The following is a 12,802-nucleotide window of genomic DNA, read 5'->3' on the forward strand; positions in this document are numbered from 1 at the left end:
ATCCGATCACGAGGAATTAGTACCCAAACCTTGCTATACACACTGCAGTTTCAGATATCCAAACAACCAGACCTGCGTGTAGTAGTGTACCAAAATAAGCAGCCTTAAGCGAGACTTACTTTTTGTGTTTTGCTAGTCCATTGGAGCCGTTTTGCCAGATATCGTGGTGGGTTGGAGGAAGAGAGAGCAGATAAGAGAGTGGTCTTTCCTTCCTTGTTTGTCTTTTGCAAGGTTTCAGGGGGTTTTCTTGGGTTTTCCTCAGCCCTTTCTTCAGTTCGTGGTCAAAATTCCATGGTCAGGAATGCATTATAAATTTTCTCTTAGGAATCACTGGAAATTGTCTGCTTGTTATGCGAACGCTTGCCTAACAGACCATTTCCTTAGAATTTAGCCCCCATCCCTGGACATTACCGAAATTTTCTGGTTTATATGGCGACCCTACTGTAGTGCAGCCCTCATGACTAGTTGCAACAGAGAATCTCATCCTTCACAAGGTATTAGGAAGACTGAGGAGGATGTCACCCACCAATTTGGATTGTTTGAAAAAGGGGTTGTTTGAAGGGGTTTAGACAACTTCTAAGCACTCTTGTGCACCATTAATTGACTGGTGATTTGTCAAGGAAGAACCTTGTGATGAGTTATGTCCTCCTGTCTTTGGTGTGGGAAAACTCCAACTTTGCTCAGAAGTCCTGTTTTGCTCTGGGGTTTTTTGCCACCACTCCTGCCTTGAACAAGCCTGGAAAATGACATTTCTGCTGCTCCAGTGAAACCAAGTCCTTTCCCATTAACCTGGGCATGTGTTTTATCCCTGATATGATGTCTGTTGTAACTTTCTTTGGTGGTGTGTGTTCAGGGTGATCAGGGAGTGCCTGGTGTGCCAGGAGACATTGGATTCCAAGGAGACAAGGTAACTGATTTTAAGTATAAATCTTGAGGCATTGCTGCGCCTGATTCCCACCCACCACCCGCCCTTGGTGAGATTATTGCATTCCAAACCCACTTTCCTTCAAATTAAAACTTCTTGGGTTTTTTTTTATCAAATTACTAAAATTACCTTCTCTTCAATTCAAAGCTATTAGACTGCCATGACTCATTTGTGTGCATGCTATTTGTAAAACGGGTATTAATTATTATTTCTGAACTGCTTTATTTATTGTTTGATGTGTTGTTGTTGAGCCACTTTGGACAGAATTTTATGAAAAAGTAGCATGCATACAAATAAGCAGATTATCTTCATGATTAATAATAATTACATTAATGTTTCACCTTAATCAATGAGATCCTCTGATGGGACATTTATTTTGGGCGGGAGAGCTTTTAACATGGCAGGTCACGCCCTGCGGAACTCACTGCAAATACATATTTGGCAGGAATTGCCCCTATTTTCTTTTAGATGTCTTTTAAAAATGGAATTGTGTAGACAGTCCTTTGGACCAAGGATTTTTTTACCAACCAATTTTTATTGATTTGGTACTGATGCTTTTACTAACGCTATTATTGCAGCATTGTGTTTTCAAGTTGTTTACCACCTTGTTACATTTTCTATGAAAGTGTGTGCATATAATTTTTATGCCCCTTTTCATTCACTGACTACCGAAGTGGTTACCAATCAAAACTGCAGTAGTAAAAGATTACAATGAATTATTCAACAATCTAAAGAACTGGTAATAGCAGCTGGGGAATCTCATTAGCCTGGTCAGTATGTCTGTTGTGTCTGGAAAGCTACCTGGGTCCTAAGGCAGTTCCAGAAGAATCTGCAGCACTTGTCAGGTATTCAGTTTGAACAGGCAAAGAGGGAATGTACAAGTCCCGCCCCCTTGATGACAACATTCATATTGGGCACCCTCCCCAGCCAATGCTTGATCAGCATTGGCCTGAACCAGGGCCAACCCACCCAATGAGGCAAGGTCAGGTGACCACTTCGAGCAGCAGGTACTCGCTGCTGCAGTGAGATCCTTGGAGGCTGATCTCCTGCCTCCTTGGTAGACCCCACCCCACCCCACCATGCCACCTCCATAGCAGCCTCTTGGAGAATAGGAGACACTACTGGTCTCCTCCCACCCCTAGGGAGGAAATGGCAAGGGCTAACCCTCTGGGGTCTTTGGGGCTCTGCACCCACCCAGCATGATTCACCCTTTCCTCAGTGACAGCCTCTGATTCCCACTTCAACCATTGGGTAAGATTGATTTGATTCTCTCCCTTGTTCCTGATGTAGATCTTCACCCACTCTTTCTTCCCTGGCTGGGGGTGTGGACATAATTTTGTGGTTCTCCTCAGGTGCCAAAACATATTGCGTTGGCCCCAATTTGTAGTGAGTTGTCATGCTTAGGGCTGGAGCATACTGATTTTGCTGGGCTACAACTCCCATCATCCCTGACTGTTGCACATTCTTGCCTGGGGCTGTCCTCTAGAAGCTTCTCTTCTGTTTTTCAGGGTAGCCAAGGTTCACCTGGGATGCCAGGTGCCAGAGGAAAGCCAGGACCCGCTGTAAGTAACTGCTCCTGTTTCCATTTTGACTCATAAAGGCTTCTGCCAGTAGTCTACTACTCAGAACCAGTGTAATGGCTAGAGCAACCTTGTCCCCAGTTGTTTTAGGATTACAGCTCCCATCATTCCTGACCATTGGCCATGGATGAGGGTGTTGGGGTTTGTAGTGCAACAACATCTAGGGGCTCAAGATTGGGGAAGGCTGGATTACTGGGGAGAAGAAAGGTGGTATGTAAATATATGAAAATAAAAGGTGATTGAATGTGTCCTCGTGAAAAAAGTATTTTCTTGGTAAGCCAGGTAGAAAGCAAACCTAGTCCTGACCTGCTAGTTTTCTAGGTGGAAGGGTATATTGGTTTTATGTTTTATGTAGGAGCATTTCAATAGGTGAGCACCTAGCTTGACTGCCTCAATCTTAAAAAGCCCTCTCTTGAATCATTGTTCCCCTTCTGGTTTTCTGCAGGGGAAGATCGGTGACAAAGGTGCAGTTGGAATTCCAGGATCGCCTGGCCCTGAGGTACGAGTTCAAGATGGCTTCTTCCTTTGCCATTTTTTAAGTTGGTTTCTTCTTAAACCGCATTCTATCCTGAGCTGGTCATCCTTCCTTCCTTAAAATTCATCCACTTCTCTGAACCCCACCCCCTTGCTTATTACATTTTTTTAAAAGGCAAGTAAAATGAATGTAAGAAGAGCCCTGCTGGATCAAGCCAAGGACCCATCCAGTCCAGCTTCCTGTTCTCAGAGTGGCCAACCAGATGCTTGTGGGAATCCAAAATGGATCAACACAGCTGTCTGCAGGTTCGGACCCTTCCTGGGAGCAGGGAAGGCTATCTCAATGGGGCAAATGGGACTGTGCCCCATCAACCTCACCCCGCACTCAGCCAGCCCACAGCTGCCTACTTCTTACATGCATCCAGTCTAGTGCGGTGGAACTTCCTATCAGCGTCCTCCTTCATAGCCTCTGTGTTACCCTTGTATAACTTAGGTGGGAGGATGATGGTGACAAAACCAGAATTAGGCCTGCCATTGGCTCTACTTGCTGTTGGTCTCCCTGCTTCCCATTCTACCAGTCCCAATAGGCACCAGCTCCCACAGCTTGGGGGAGTGTGGCTTTTGGAGCTGTCACAGTGAGCTCCTGCCCCACTGTTTAGGGCTGAGTAAGCAAAATGGAATCTGGTATCATCTTCAAAAGACTAGTAGATTTCTTGTGGCATAAGCTTTTGTAGGCCCAGGCCTGCTTTACCTATTGATGTCTTTTTGTAATTAGCATAATGCTCATGCCCCAAGACTCCCTTTTGGGTTTGCTATAACAGGCAGGACATAACTTAGGAGTCTAGTGGAGCACCCTCATCACTTGAAGCAGCTGGGTCATATTTTTTGGTTGTAGGGACTCGTTTGGCTGAAATGAGAGGAAAAGAAGGAAAATAAAGAAAGGAGTTGATCCAGGAAAGCTCCCCACCATATTGGTCAGCCCTCAGTTATTAATATGTTTGTATCAGGAATAGTCTTTGGCAGATACTAGAAATCCATCAGAAAGCCAACAGGGTTAAAATAAATAAAGGCTATTTAAGTAACGGGACACGGTCTTGGTGGCTGAACTAGCATCCTATAAACATGTCAGAGAGGAAAGGCAGAACATGGATAGGTTTAAAAGAGAAATGGTTTATATTATGAAATTGTATGCATCAAAACAGTTTGTGCCATAGTCAAAATATGAGTCTTAAAAGCTTGTGGTGAGGTTCTGGATTAGTTTCAATGAATTATATTTTTCGGAATGGCTGTCCTGTGAAGTTTACTACCGTTTCTCTCGTTCATGTATGTCATGAGGCAGTGGTTGAGTATTGTCCAGCATTCTTTTATATAAGGAACAGGATGAAACAATAAATATTTAAAGAGTGCCACCTATCTTCCTGAAGAAGGCTAATTTAAGCCCAGGTCCTTTGGTTATTTTTGCAATGTGGTTGCTGGTGCAAAGTTGCTCCCCCTCCCTTGGCTACCTCTTGCACTGCTCCAGTAATATACAGTGGTACCTCAGGTTAAGAACTTAATTCGTTCTGGAGGTCCGTTCTTAACCTGAGGTACCACATTAGCTAATGGGGCCTCCCCCTGCCACCGCACTGCCACCGCCCAATTTCTGTTCTCATCCTGAAGCAAAGTTCTTAGTACTATTTCTGGGTTAGCGGAGTCTGTAACCTGAAGCATCTGTAAACCGATGTACCACTGTACAACTGTCACAGTCAGTGGGGGAGGCTGTAGTTCAATGATAGAGCATCCGCTTCGCAGGCAGACATTCACAGCTTTGATCCGCGGAATCTCTAGCTAGCACTAGGATGAAATTGTGCAGATCTGCTGCCAGTCAGGTTAGAAACTGCTGAGATGGAGGAACTCAGTATAAGGCACAGTCCTGTTGGTAGTATGAATATTTCCTATGTCACAGTTCTGGTGGGAGTGGGGCTGTGGGGCAGGAAGAGCCGATGGGATCTTAGCCACCTTTGTGTTCATAGAATATTTTATGTTACTGGTACAATGAGGGAGACATTTCCTATGGTAAGTCTCACCCAAAAAAATGATACATGGAATGAGGTGTGGCATCTGATCCTATGCATGTTCATTTTTGTAGTGAGGAACTTGTAGCCTTCTAGATATTACTGAACTCCTGACTCACATCAGCCCTGACCATTGGCTGGGCTCCAGCAGCCCCTGGAGAGCCTCAGGTTCCCTGCCCTATATTCCTATATTGTAGGTCACTTTGAGTTTTCTTTGCATAAAAAGACCAAATAGGTATAAATAATAAATAACAACAACAATGTCCATGCTTTAAAGTAAACTCCACTTGGTTCAGTGTGTACATGGGGTTTGAGTTGCACCATTTAATCATCCCTGTTAAAGATGAACTTGGGGCTTCCAATTGAAGGATATTTATTCATTTCATATTTTTATATATTGCTTACTACTAAACAGTCCCTAATCAGTTTACAAATGAACAAAAGAATAAATCAGGCAATGAAACTGAAAAACCACAAGGCAATATAAAACAATAAAATTAAAAAGGCAGAATTGTAGCAACACAGCATTAACACACACAGTGTTTAAAATTCCCCCATTAGCAACATGAAGCAATTGATTTCTAATTCTGCAGTTGGGATAGACAGGGCATGCTAGGTATGAGGAATCTGTGGCTCCCCAGATGTTTCTGGACTACAGCTCACATCCCCTATGACCACTAGACTTGCTGGCTGAGGCTGCTGGGAGTTGGAGTCCAACAACATCTGGCAGGCCAAAGGTTGATGAGCAATAGGTTCAGAAAGGACAAAAGGAAGTACATTTTCATACAGGCTTGTATTAATGTATTTAATTTATTACCATGAGTCAGCACAAGCTCCAGGTTTTGCAGGCCTCCAGACAAGATGCCCTCAGAGGGATGCCTCCAGCTTCCTGCCAAACTGGGATTTGAACCCATGACCTTGAGATTAAGAGTGTCATGTTCTACCAACTGAGCTATCTTGGATGTTGGTGGACTCCAACTCCCATCAGCCCCAGGCAGCATGAACATTGGTCAGGGATGATGGGAGTTGTAGTCTGACAACATTTGGAAGGCCAGAGGTTCTCCATCCCTGGCCAATAAGGAGTAGACTTGCTGTTGTCACTCTTCATATGCTTTGAGAGGACAGGTCAACAGGCAGTGATACCAAGCAGAAACAGTGTCAGAGGGCTGGACTGATGCCAGCCCCAACACAAGATGTGGTGATCGCCACTGGCTTAGATTGAGGTTAAGGGCTATCAGTGGCTTGTAGCCATGATGGCTGTGCTCTCCGTCCACTGTTGGAGGCAGTATGCCTCTTGGCGGAGGTTAGTTCATAAGGCCAAATGGGGCAGTGCCCTCAGCCGAGGGGTGGCCAAGGCTGCCAACTCCTCCTCCTCCACCACCCTAGTCTCAATGTTCCCTTTGTAGGACTCAACAGGGAGGAGGATGGGGACAAAACCCGAATCAGTTGGCTTGTCTATCATTGGCTCTGGCTGCACCTGATGTTGGTGCCCCTGCCTTCTGCCCCACCAGTCCCAATGGATACCAACCACCACTGATGCCTTTGAATACCAGTTGCTGGGAATCGCAGGTGAGGGGAATACTTCTGCATTGCTTGCGAGCTTCCCATGAGCATCTGGTTAACTGCTGTGAGAAAAGGATGCTGAACTAGATGGGCCCTTGGCATGATCCAGAAGAGCACTTCTGATGTCTTTGTGGCATTGTAATTAATGGAGGACTGAGCTGTCATTAGCCTGGACCAGTTTGTAATTGATGGAGGGCAGATCTATTAACAGTTATGAATCTTCCACATTCAGAGAAGGCAGAATGCCACTGGTTGCCAGTGGGGTGGGAGGCCACACACTGGCTGTGAGAGACAGAGAGACAAAGAGAGTTGGACACAGCTTGTTACCTTTCTGGAAGCATGTTTAAGCCCACTGTGGGAAGCAGGATGTTGAACTACATGGACCTCTGCTCTGATTCTGGTTGAGTTCTTAGTACATCATCATCAATATCATTTTATTATTTATGCCCTGCCCATCTGACTGGGTTGCCCCAGCCACTCTGGATGGCTTCCAACACACATAAAAACAATTAAAAATTTCCCTATACAGGGCTGCCTTAAGATTCCTTTCTAAAAATTCTGTAATTCTTTATCTCCTTGATATCTGATGGGAGGGTGTTCCAGGGAGGGCACCACTACCAAAATGGCCCCCTGCCTGGTTCCCTGTAACATCAGTGCTGGATCTCAGTGTCCAGGCTGAACAACAGGGTTGGAGATGCTCCTTCAGGTATACAGGGCCAAAGCCATTTAGGGCTTTAAAGTTCAGCATCAGCTCTTTTAAAAAGACTTGTGCATCATTGGAGCATGGTTTCAAATATTGGCTCACACCACCAGCTCCCCCCCCCCCCCCGGTCAATGTTCTGGTATTTTGCTGGGTCTGGAACAGCTCTCCATTGAGTGGTATCACTTGATAATCTTTCTCTTTGTTAATATTGGCTTGGACTGTGGCTTTCTTTGTTTCCTTAGTTGAATGGATTGTGGGCGAAAAATGGGGTTGGTGTTAAACGTCAAGTGCTCCAGCTAATGAGCATGTCGTCACCTCTCCATTTGCAATGCCAAGTCTGCTCCCCCCCCCACTCTTCTTGGTCAAGCTTGCAATGCTTTGATTTATTTGTTCAAGAAAACATGACTAGCTGCTGACTCTAAATGCGGAAAGAATTGAATGGGGACTGCCTTTGCTGTGTCGTGCCAAGGAAACATTTGCTGACATAAGCACATCTTTAGCTGAGAGAAAGGGGAAAGTTTTCATGACAAAGAAGGATTGATTTATGCTAAGGAACAAACAACACATTCATAGAATTATCGGGCCGGAAGGGACCCCAAGGGTCATCTAGTTCAGCCCCCTGCAATGCAGGAATATCAACCAAAGCATCCCTGACAGGCAGCCATCCAACCTCTGCTTAAAAACTTCCAAGGAAGGAGAGTCCACAGCCTTCCAAAGGAGACTTTCCCACTGTGGAACAGCTCTTAGTGTCAGAAAGTTATTTCTTAATGTTTAGTCGGAATCTCCTTTCTTGTAAGTTGAATCCCTTGGTTCAGGCCCTACCCTCCAGAGCAGGGGAGAACAAGCTTGCTCCATCTTCTATGAGACAGCGCTTGAGATATTTGAAGATGGCTATCCCATCGCCTCTCAGTCTTCTCTTCTCCAGGCTCTTATATTCTACAGCATAAGATATTGTTCAGACAATTAGCAGATTTCTGAAGTTAATTGCAAGTGGGGGTGGGGCGCATGCAAATGGGAAGATGAACAGTTCCCTTATACTGAGTCAGATCCTTGGTTCATCAAGTTCAGCATTGTCCACACTGACTGGTTCTACCTGGAGATGCTGGGATGGAACCTGGACCTTCTCCATGCAGAGAAGATGCTCTACTGCTGATCCACAGTCCTTCCCCAATTAGCAGGCATGTCCCTCCCCTGACCAAATTGAGACCACAGTTGGGAGCAACTCCCCACAATCCCCGAGTCCCAATCCAAATCAGCCTGCTCTCCAATGCCCACAAGTTATTATTTATACAGTGCCCCAGATTTTAGGCATGGTGTGATAGGCAAAAGAACCAAAAGAACAGACATTATTTTGATTAGTTGGGTTCAGACCTACTGTAAGCAGGAAAACCTGCTCCCTGCCTTGCTGGCCTTTTCCCACCTGGCCTGGGAGGACGGGGCCCCAACTGACTCCAGCTGCAAGAGCTGAGGCTGATGAACAGACTCTTAGAATGGGGTATTGTTTACTGGTTTTTATTGCTACTGATATTATTTTTTTGTATCTCTGTTTTAAGATTTAATGATTTATGTGGAAATTGATCAGCTTGGTTGTGTATTTTTGATGTGTTTTATTTGTTGTTTATGTCTACTTTCTTAAATTGCAGTTATGTGTTTTTCCTTGTTGTAAGCAGCCTTGAGCATGGTTTGAATCCTGGAAAGGTGGCATACAAATAAAATAATGTTTGTACGTATGTACTGCATAGTAGCTTCATGCAGCCACTTAAGGCACTATGGTTTGAGAGAGAATGTTTTGGTCACTCCACTGAATAAGCCTTTATATCTAGCTATAATACTGGACCTAGCTTCAGTGTTCCCTCAGCCTATAGAAGAAGCAAAAAATCAACAATTTGGCAACCACAGAATAAAATCAACATTACACACACAACCCACCTCCAGTCTAGGCTTAAGTATATAGGTACATAGCAAAACAAGAGTTGGCCAACAAAAAAGTTTTTGGTGCTGGTCTTGCTACACTACAAGGAGCTTGGTTTATTTCAGCAGGCAACAGGCTAGCTCTCTCCTCCCAATGCTTGGTGTGTGAAGCTTTAGCTTGGGGACCTTGTTTTTTTAACACCATTTCTGTCTGATGCTCCCTAGGGCTTTCCAGGTGACATTGGCCCACCAGGACAAAATGGGCCCGAAGGCATTAAGGTGAGTGGTGCTGAAATAAACAGGCTTTGCATTTTTCTTGGCAAGTGCCAGTGCATATGAAAGAACCAAAGAAAGAATGGCTGGGTAAGGAGAGGAAGAGGAAAAATCCTGGAGATCCCTGCAGATAGTCATGGCCAAAGCTCTGGTTTTTAGGGCTTGTTTGTGTTGAGATGGCTCCAAGAGAGCTGGAACAGATTTCTTTTTTCTCTCTTGGTCTCGCTCCCCTCTCAATCTGCAACAGAATTGATGTTGGATGCCGTCCTGTGGCAACACGCACTGGAAGGCAGCTTTCACTCTGTGTTTCGATGAGCCCTTGGAAGCTTGTGTGTTTTTTCTCAGCCTTCCCCACTCTCCCCCTTGTCTGTTGCAGGGAAAACCAGGAGCACGTGGGTTACCTGGCCCCAGGGGACTACCTGGCCAAGAGGTAAGAAAGGAGCAGGAGATGCTGACATGTCTTTGGCCATGTTGTGTAGTCCAAACCTACTGGAGGGCACTGGCTTGGCCATGGTTTCAGACACCTTTCCTGCTTTAAGCAAACTTCCTTTCTTTCATAGAGTTATACAGCTGGATGCAGGGTCTTGTAGATCATCTAGTCCAGCCCCCTTCCAATTCTGCTTGATGCAAGAAATCTGACAGGTGGCTCTCCCTAGCCAGCTTCTGCTTGAAGAGAGGTAGAGAGAGACCTTCACCACTCTGGCAACTGGGTCCATTGCCAAACTGCCCTCGTGAACAATAAGTATCTCCTTATGTTCAGTCCAACCCATCCTGTAACCCATTAGGATCAAGTCCTGCTCTCTGAGGCTGTAGAGAACAAGCCATGGACCTCCTACATATTTTGCAAGAGAGCTGCCATGTCTCCCCCCATCTCCCCCTCTGGGTCCCTCCAGACCACTAATCTGGGGCCAGTGGTGGTATAGAGAATAGAGGGCCAGACTAGGACACTGGGAGTCAGGGGTTCAGCCAGGAAACTCACTGGGGGACCTTGGGCCAATCAGTGCCTCTCAGCCCAATCGCAGGGTAATTGTGAAGTCAAAACTGTGAATGGGAGAACCATGTATGTCACCTTGAGCTCATTGAATAAAGGTGGGACATAAATGCAATAAATGAAATATTTATTGAGCAGTCATCCTGATTCACTTGCACAAAGCTGACTTGGAGGTTAAATTATATTTGGTCTTGATAGAGCATTATTTCCTGATTTGTGGGGCAGGTATACAACAGTGAGCATTCATCCTGCTTTCACACTGATTTTCTTGTGGGCTGTTTATATGCATTTCCATTAACCATTCATTCATCCTGCACTTTTCAATTAATTTCCCCATTGCTTTCCAAACTGCAAAAGTCCACTTCGGTTTTTTAAATGGGTGACAGAGCCCTTTAGTCCACCATAAATGGGCTCTGGCATGTGCACTATTGGCAGGCTGGAAGCCTCTTCTGTTCCTTCTGCTTTTCCTCACAGGCCTTTCTTTCCTGCTGACCATCTTCCTAGCCTTCCTTTGACCTCATTCCACTTTGATTAATGCAGCTTAAATTTGCATTTGCCTTTCTTGTTTAATTTGCAGCCAAACCACCTTGATGACTCATGGCAATCCTGAGATCCTTTTCTGATGTACTGCTTCCCTCTTCCAGGAAAATACTTTGCAGTAGTTGCACCAGGTGGTGCTTGCATCTTTTAAAAATAATAAAGGGTTGTAAGCAAACTCAGTTCTACTCAGAGTAGAACCACTGAAATTAATGGATTTAAGTCCATCATGCTCATTACTTTCAATAGGTCAACTCTTGAGTAGGACTAGCATTGGATACAACCCAGAGCGAAGATGCCTTTTCCTTATAGAACAATTACTTGACTTTGCTCTCCTGCAACTTACCAATGAACCAAATAAAACCCATTTTATGAATTAACTGCCTAACTGGGTGACAGCCCTGTTTTGACCTGTCTCCCATTTTCCTTTTGTGATCCAGGGTGATGAAGGACCAGTGGGACCACCTGGCATCCCAGGGGCAGAGGTAAGAGAGATGAAGAGGGTTGTTGTGGGTGGGTGTGGGGAGTTTTTTTAATTTTTATTTTGCTTTATGAGTGAGACGGTGCAACAGCACTTTCTCACCCTGGTGCTGTTGGGCCAGCCCTCAATTATATTTAGTGCGACCACCTCACGGTACACCAATTATACAATTTTTTATAATTTACCCCAGATTATCTAGTGAGGGACTTGTGTGAGGGAAAACTTATTGATTTAGAGTCTCAGGCAGAGGCTAATCAAACGAACACAAAAAGTTTTATTAAACAAAGGACGTTTATGACACAAAGTGGGCCAGGAAACGAGTTCTTTCAGGTAGAATTTAATTTACTTGTAAGTAAGTTAAGATGTCTCAGGCTTAAACACAATTTCTCAGGCTTAAACACAATATTGTAGGTACTGTACAACTCTTAAACTTCAGTTACTAAACACCAGTTGGTACACTTCAGGTAGATAAATATTCAGGTTTCCCAAAGAAATGGTAAAATGTTCAAATCAGTGTCTGTCACTTAGATAATACAATACTTTCAACACTATACCACTTCCCTCACAGCTTAATCCTTTGGTTCATGAGTGAAGGGCATTTTTCCTCAGTTACCCCCTCTCTTAACAATCCCACACCTGAGATATTATAAATGGTATTACAGACCCAGGGGATCTCCTCTCCCCTTGTCACTGGGTTGGGAGTCTTCAGTACCTAGTAGAATTCTCCCTTCCTGGCTAGACTGACCCCTCAGGGAGCCTGAATTCCCATAGGATCTGTCTCTCCTGGCTCAGACTCAGCCCTCCCAGCATACTCCTGTCTGGACACCTTCCCCAGACCCTCAGCCTGGTCTCCCTATCCCTATCCCAGCTGCGAGGCTCTGTCCTCTCCCTATGGATAGTCTCCTCAGAGTGTATCTCCTTTCCCCCTCAGAACCCCTTCACCCTCTCTCCCAACCTGAAACCTGTATAACCTCTGCAAACCAATCTTATCCCTCCCCCGGAACTCTGGCCAATCAAACGCTGTTGCCAGTCAACCATTTGCTGGCCAGGGGGAAAAACAAACAGTTGGTGACCCAGCCTGCCCACCAAACAAACTTTTCTGTCACAGCTAGTTTCTAACCAGGGCTTAATTTCAACCATTCCTTCCCCCACCCCCTTATCCCCATGGCTTTGAACCCAGAATATATTTTGAATGGTTCACACTTCAAACATGTTGAATAATAATAAAAAGAGTGCTCTGAGCATGTGCAGAGTGCATTTTGCTCACCACCGCGCTCTGAACAGGTTTGAATTTCTGCTTCCAAGCCCAC

General features: G+C 45.0%; 1 protein-coding gene across 3 annotated transcripts in view; it reads left to right on the forward strand.

Moving 5' to 3' along the window:
- The window catches only part of COL27A1 (collagen type XXVII alpha 1 chain), a 256,136-nt gene that overhangs the window by 131,564 nt on the left and 111,770 nt on the right, over positions 1-12,802 (forward strand). For all 3 annotated transcript variants that reach the window (XM_077922728.1, XM_028714253.2, XM_077922727.1), the window contains exons 17-22: positions 854-907; positions 2,434-2,487; positions 2,951-3,004; positions 9,436-9,489; positions 9,860-9,913; positions 11,452-11,496. In XM_077922728.1, the coding sequence (XP_077778854.1) occupies positions 854-907; positions 2,434-2,487; positions 2,951-3,004; positions 9,436-9,489; positions 9,860-9,913; positions 11,452-11,496 (315 nt within the window). The remainder of the gene's footprint in view (positions 1-853; positions 908-2,433; positions 2,488-2,950; positions 3,005-9,435; positions 9,490-9,859; positions 9,914-11,451; positions 11,497-12,802) is intronic.

Source organism: Podarcis muralis, chromosome Z, assembly GCF_964188315.1.
Source record: "Podarcis muralis chromosome Z, rPodMur119.hap1.1, whole genome shotgun sequence".
Taxonomy (NCBI): Eukaryota; Metazoa; Chordata; class Lepidosauria; order Squamata; family Lacertidae; genus Podarcis; species Podarcis muralis.